The sequence below is a fragment of the Egretta garzetta genome, unplaced genomic scaffold (assembly GCF_000687185.1).
Source record: "Egretta garzetta isolate BGI_Z169 unplaced genomic scaffold, ASM68718v1 scaffold42, whole genome shotgun sequence".
In the NCBI taxonomy this organism is placed as follows: domain Eukaryota; kingdom Metazoa; phylum Chordata; class Aves; order Pelecaniformes; family Ardeidae; genus Egretta; species Egretta garzetta.
In genome coordinates this window covers 875,549-882,748 of record NW_009258782.1, presented here as the reverse complement: position 1 = coordinate 882,748, position 7,200 = coordinate 875,549, and the positions used below count along the sequence as shown (strand labels likewise).

The window sequence follows — 7,200 nt, the reverse complement described above, 5'->3', positions numbered from 1 at the left end:
AGCAGGAAAGGGACACACCAACTGACAGCAAGCACTGCAAATTTAAGACCTTTTTCTAGTTCCTATGCTTGATGACCCTGCTGGAAAACCAGAAAGGGGAAAGAAGGAAGGACAGCAAGAATGAGAAACGGCAGTGTTGCAGAATGAGGAAACCCCCAATATCCACAAAATAAATGAATTCGCTCTGCCAGGACCATCTACCTCCACATGCAGGAAAGGTCAATCTGGCTTCCTTGTTCCTTGCCAACAGGCATAGTCCAAATAACTTATTAATGGTAATGAATCCACTAATCACAAGACCCTTGTGCTCTGGGGAAAAGACATGAGAAATTAAGCCCCAGAATGGATCTTGTTATCACATTAGAAAGGATTAACACCCCCTTCTCGGCCAGCTGCCCAGTGCACATCTTTCTCTGGGCTTGCAGCAGCTTTGCAATGTATTTTCCTTTCTCTGTCCCTGGGACAACAGTGGGGCAGGAAAGTCCATTCTTTCCCATGTCAAAGGAGGCTGAACAGTTACCCTCTGCTCCATCTTCCTGCAGGCTCAGTCCTCCCAGGCCACCCAGCCCATGCAGGACATCATCCACAACCTCTGGAGCATGGGGGGGAGTGTGTGCTGAGCACAATCCCACTTCAGCTTTCCCAGGAGCAGAGGAGGAAAGGGAAAAGGTGGAGGAAACTCAGCACCAAGCAGAATCCGTTCCCTCCAAGCAGAGGCTGCTCTCTGGAGGAAATCCTGCTGACAACCCAGCGTTGCAGCACAGAGCGATGCCAGGAGGAGCAATTAAGCAGAACTCAGAAGTATCTTTCAGACAAACTCAGCTGTCTGCCTTGGCCGTCTGTGCCTTCTTGCAGCTCTACAAAAGCCAAGGAGCCAAAGGCGGTACAGTGCCAAGCAGGTATGGAGTTAATTAAGACTGAAGTGCTCACGCTCTAACTGTCCTGCAGCATTAGATAAATACAAAGCACTTCACAGCTCTCTCCCCTCTCCTGCTTCCAACCCACCGAGTACCTTGAAAGGCTCCAGGAGGGGGAAAACAGGGGAAAACACTCCCCTGCATAACACCACACAAGCAAGGAGCAGCCCCAGCAGCGACAACCCAGACAAGCTGGGGGTGACCCAGTTCCTTTATTTACAGCTATAGCAGCTCACGATGGCAGGAGGGAGCCAGAGGGGCTGTGTGTGTGGAGACACAGATCCTGGAGATCTTACAGATAAAATACTGGCTTCGCTTGCCCTTCCCACATGTGCATACCCAGCCTTCCTCTCTCCGAGCAGACCAACCAAAAAGCCCTTGTGAAATTCCCCCTCCAGCTCCCACCATCAGGGATCTCCTGCACTTGCTCACATAGCAGTGGAGACCACCCTGGCACTGCTGTTCCCCACCGCTGTGCAATGCTGGGAGGGGGCACAGCCCAGCCAGTGAGCTTCTCAGGGGCTGAAGAGGGGTCTGAGACCCCTGAAGCACCTCTCTGGTCTCCAGGGCCGGCCAAGCAGCGGCAGCTTCTCCCACGTCCTGAACAGCAGTGACCTATTCCAGTTTATTGCTCGCCAACTCGCTACCGCAACAGCCCAGTAACTGCCTGTAATTCCTTCAAAGTCACTACTAAAAGAAAGTCCTTAATAAAACGACCTCCTTCCAGCGTGATTTTGCATTGCAACGGTGCAATTTTCAAAGAGAGAGCAACAAAGCGGGTATTTCCAGTGCATCTCAAAGAAGTCCCCAAATTTTTATCAGAATGTACTACCTTTAAAAATAGTTTCTTTACTTGAAGCAGCCAACCTTCGAGGGGGATTTAAAAGAAAATGTTTCCGCAGGAAGAAGAATGATGGCAAAAATCAAAGTCACTTCTTTCAACTGATGCCTGCTGTAAAGTTGAATGGCCCAGAAAGCTGCTGGCAGCAAGCGTGCGAAGAAGCACGCAGCAGATGAGAAACTGTATTTGAAGCACCAGTCTCTGAGCTCGCTCACACTTGCTTTACTCCCCAAAACCTTTGGGGCTATGACCCCTCCCTTGCCTGGCACCCCGGATTGTGTTCAGATGCTCACCCTCGTTTTAAATCGGTTCTGTTTTCATCTGGGAGGGTTTGACACCACCACCGAGGTGAGTCCTGCCAACAGCTCGGCCCCCTTTACGGGGCTGGAAGGAAAATCTGAACCAGGACTCAACCCCAACCCAGGTGCATAGCACGCCTGTCCATCCTCCAGCCTGCTGGTAAACATTATTTTAGGCTGAGGACAACACCACTGGGATTTAGTGGGACTTGGGCAGACAAAACTAAATGACCAGAATCTCATTCCCCATAGAGCTTTATTCTGTTTACTTCTAACTAAAAACAGAGCTTAACTTTAATCCTGCGTCCCTTGCATGAAAGTTTTGTTGTTGTTTTTGTTCTCTTTGGCAGCTGTCCCTGGAAGGGCACAGATGATCAGTGCTCTCCAGCAACCGACACCGGGATGAGGACACAAAGTGATGGACCCTCTCCTGTCCAACCCTGGGCTTGACTTTGCCTGTATCTCCACACTGTCTTGCAGGCAGATGGCATCTTGCTGCTGGTCAGCAGGACCTGCTACTTTGGGCCTAGTACCGTGTATTTTAGCCCATCTTTACAATAGCAGAACGACATAACCGTGAAGTGCTTTCCCTGTTACTGCCACATCGAAGTCTTTTCCTCCTCCTACAACTTGCTGTTGGGGTGTTAAAGACCACGGCAGGGATGGAACCATACCCCGATACCTGGAACTATGGATTGAGGAGAATGAATTAGGAATAACAGAAAAGATGGGAAGAGTTTCATCAGGATTCCCCAAAACCTTCACACCAAGCCCCAATCAACCTGGGATAGCTTCTAGCTGGAAAAGGGGGGACTGGTTCATTGCAGCCACATTTCTCCGGTCGAAGCTAACTCAGCAAAACACCAAGACCAAGACTTTAGCTTCAGTCTGGGTGATGGTACCAGAGCAACCCACACTTGTTAACACTGATACTGGCACCAGCAGAGCTGGAATAGCTTTGTCCTGCAACAGAGCTGTCCCATGGGCATGCCAGAAACCTCGTTTCTCCAAATTTCTCTGGACAAGGGAGCCTGGTTTTGCCTTCAGTGACTGCGACCAAGACCACAATAAGAAAATCCTACAACACCTCTGATGCTGCTAACGGCCAATACATAACAGTCAGCTTTCCCCAGGCTGCTTAATATCTCTATTTAACAAACATTCCCCCTGTGGTTAATTTTAAAAGCTCCACTTTGCAGGAAATCACACAGCATTTTAGAAACCTGCTCAAAGAGATGAGAGGGACTCGCCAAAGCTCTGTGCTCAAAGCACTGCCCGCATACGGTGCCTGCCCCATGCAACGGGGCCACCCGAGCACAGCTCTAACACCGCGCTTTAGGCTTTGAAATGACAGCTCAAGGGTTCCTCTGGGTGACAGAGGGTCTCGGTGACCAGCAAATACCTGCTGTGGGTGCAGGAGAGAGCTCATGAGGTTGGAGCATCAATATGCAGGAGCAGAAGCACAGGCACATGGCAGGCTCATCGATTTTCTGCCTTTCAGCATCTCTGATGAGATGAGCAAGTGCCACCAGAGATGGTCTGCAGCACAGAGGAAGGCTGAGAGAGCTGAAAGCCACAGGACTAATCAGCGAGAGGCAGGAACAGGACCTGGGGTAGAGCTGAGGGATAATCTCTGCTTGTCTCCCACAATACAAGTTGTAGACAGCGGATGATTACAAACAGATATAATGACAGGCTCTATCTTCTCTTACAGAGCTAGAGTTGCCCTGAGGAGCTGGTCTCAGGCATTTCCTCACCTCTGAGTCACTGACAACTCCAGCTGTCTCTGACAGGAGCCCTTCGGAAGGATTTTTCCAGGCAGACCTCCCTTTCCACAGGAGCTTGCAGGCTGCACTTGGTTTTGATCTGTTGTGCTGTTGGGTTTTAAGGCGTGTCCTTACATCGCACCCCCAAAGGCACAAGTGTAGAAGAGCCCAAGCTCAGTATCGTGCTGAGGGAGCAGCAAGAGCAGGACTGGCCCATGGCAGGGGATGAGCCAGGAGCCAAGGGCCATCCCAGTGCCAGCAGCACCCACGTGGACAGAGTCTGAACACAGCAGGCAGAGCCCAAGGCTGTCAGCAGGGTCCATTCAACACCCCAGACATGGCAAACAACGAACCAGATCCAGGACCCATCCAGGGAACTCAGGTAGGAGCCAAAAGAACCAGGAACAACGACAGAGCTGGAGCCAGGCACACCAACAGCACAGCTCAAACCAGGACTAAGAGCCACCAGCTGAGCTTAAATAGAGCTCCTTGGGCCATGGGCAGGGTGCGGATGGGGGTCCTAGGTGAGGCTCATCAGGGTAATTAAGGCCTATTAGCACCCTCAGCACCTGGCAGGGATGCTGGTCCATACAGCTGCCCAGCCTGGAAGAACCAGAACTAAAGTTTGCATCAAAAAGAGCAGGTGACCAAATGTGCTGCCTATCCCTGATGCCCGTACCAGATTGAGAGTGGTGCACAAATGTCTTTAATGCCTTTCACATCAAGCTTCTTATCTTAATACACCTACAAAGACTTATTTGTGTGTTTCAGCAGCATCTCCATGGTGCTGTCTGTACCGGCGTGAGGAACATCTCATCAACCCACTGCCAGGTGGCATGGTGCGGTGCACTAGGTGACCTCCCAGACCTGCACAGAATTGGGAACTGGCAATTTTAGGAGAGCTCTAGTGCTTTTCCTTGCTCTAAATCCTCAAATTCCCGGAGTCAGGGATCTCAGCTTCCTTGGACAGAGACAATCCAAACCACTAACATCCTTGTCCTTCAGGTGCAGAGGAAAAACATGAGAAAGCCACTCTGAACCCTCTGCAACTTGGTGACAAGTGGGGGGTTTTAATAAAAAAAAGTACCCGGCCAGATTCAAAGTCCTGAAGCCAACAACCTTGTGACTCAAGATGACAGCCACGTTGAGAGCTGCCGTTGCAGCTGTGTGGCACGGCCACGGCGCACTCTCATCCCTGTGCTGCTGGATCTGGCCCTGGCTGCACCCCGGTTGGATGCTAACCCTGCTGTCTGCTGAGGTTTCTCCAGCAGGGGAGAGGGAGAAAGGAAGAAAAGATGGAGATTTTTTTGCTGTACTTACATTGCAAAATTTCTGTCTAGGAAACATCTGTTTCTGAGCAGCCCGGCCCAGAGCTGCACACCGACAATCCCAAAGATGAAGAAGACAAAGAAGCACAAGAGGAGGACGTTGCCTAACATAGGCAGAGTATCTAACAGCAGGGTGACGAGTATTCGCATACCTGTGGGGAGAGGGAGAAAACAGGTTAGAGGAGCCCTTTGATGGGAAGAACGGGAATGCCACACTGATCCCAGCAGCTCTCAGGCTTGGTCATGCAGCCAGTGCATCCTGGGCAAAGGAATTGGGATCTTTATGTTTTCCCCTAAACCTTAACGCTGAAAAGGAAGGTGGAGTTCAAAAGGCTTAGCAGCGCACGGGAACAAACAGCGTATCTCCAAAGGGTGGACTTAAGAGTGCAATTTTCTGATGTTTTCAGTAACACAGCACTCAACAATACGCAAGCATGGGCAAAACTGCAAGACAGTCTTTCCCGGAGAAACGCCTCCGCAAACCATCAGCCTCCTGAGAAATTGTCAAAATATATATTTATAAACATATTGAACATCTCTCATGAATCACACAAATTGTTTCCCTAAACAATGCAGAGTTCTGTGTAGGATGACAGCTGTGGCTGCTCGCTGGGCCTCCTCCGTGGACCACTCCTCTTCCAGGCTGGACTCGTCTCTTTGCTGGCCGCCACTGGCAGCTGAGAGCCACTCATGCTCCAAAGCTGGCAGGACTGCCAAGCAGGGGAGGCAGGAGAAATTTAGACTTTTTTCGAGGGGGGAAGGCAGGATGCAAATGTTTCTTCCTCTAAGCAAAGCTCTCAGCTCTGCTCCCTTCCCCTCCTCCTGCCCAGGCTGCTGGGAGACCTTCCCAGCTCATCCCACACCTCGCTGCAAGGCTCCCCATGAACCTGTGTGCAGAGCAGGGGCTCCCTCAGCACTTTTGCTCCCAGGGAAATGCTCATTTCTGTGCAAGGTCTCCCATCCTAAATAAGAAGATTGAGCAACGAGTCAACCTTGCAGAGCCTCAGCTAACCCTTGCGTCTCTGTCCAGCGTGCTCCCAGCATCGCCGCCCGAGGGACACTGGGCAAGGAGGCAGGGACTGGCCTGGTACCTCGGGACTGCCCTGTCTCACCCATCAGGGCACCTTCAAACTCAAGGATAAAACAGGAATAAGAAGGGAATAATGACTTGCAGCTCAGTAGTTCAATAGAGGTTAAATGAACCTCTGAGACACCGACCAGCCATCATTTAAACAGCCGATAACTGATGAGAGGAGAAATAATGAAAAGAGGAAGAGACAAAGGCAAATGTTAAATTATAGAAAAGAAACCGAGCCTCGGGAGCCCGGTGCTCAGCAGAGAGCAGGGCTCCAGTTTAAGGCACGGTGGAAATAAATGCGGCTGCTGGGTAAGGTGGCGCTGCCGCCTTTGGAGGCATTTTATCCCCCTAAAATGCTGCACAGCAAACACCTTCTCCTGCCTGCATGGAGCTCTTTCTCCCTCCATCTCCCCTAGCAGGATGCTGCTCTCCATTAGTCATCCCATGCGAACAGAGCGCAGCATTTACGCTGACGCACTCTCTCTTCCCCCACCAATTTCCACGTTGGCTCCTTCCCTCGGCCAGCTCCCAAGTCATGCCTGATGCCTCTCCTGCTAATTCAGTGACGATGCTGGGCTGCAGCCTGGCATCTGTAGACCCCAGGGATGGGTGTTGGGAGGAGCAGAGTTTCTAGGAGAGCAGCGTCGCTCCAACCTGGCACCTCCCAGGCCATGGCAGGCAGCGCTAGCAGGAGCCAGAGCCCCATCACGCCGCTTTGCCCGCCTCCTCGCGTTGCTCTGCCAGCGGAAATGCGACCCGGCCAAGCAGGGCCAGGGCTGACATTACCTTGTCAGCACAGCACGAGCGGCTAAACAGCCCTGGCCAAGAAGTCTGCGCTAATAAATAATTAGGTGTGAGTAATAACCTCTGCATCCCAGGGCAAGAGCCTTTCAAGGTCTCCATGCCCAGTTGCATCTTGGCTCCGGCGTGGCTCCCTGCTGCTGGCGCCAGCAGCGGGTGCCTCTCTGGAG

General features: G+C 51.6%; 1 protein-coding gene across 1 annotated transcript in view; it reads right to left on the bottom strand.

Moving 5' to 3' along the window:
* The window catches only part of LOC104135730 (voltage-dependent T-type calcium channel subunit alpha-1H), a 126,499-nt gene that overhangs the window by 107,796 nt on the left and 11,503 nt on the right, over positions 1–7,200 (bottom strand). Inside the window, 1 exon segment of the mRNA XM_035889125.1 lies at positions 5,144–5,303. Within this exon segment, the coding sequence (XP_035745018.1) occupies positions 5,144–5,303 (160 nt within the window).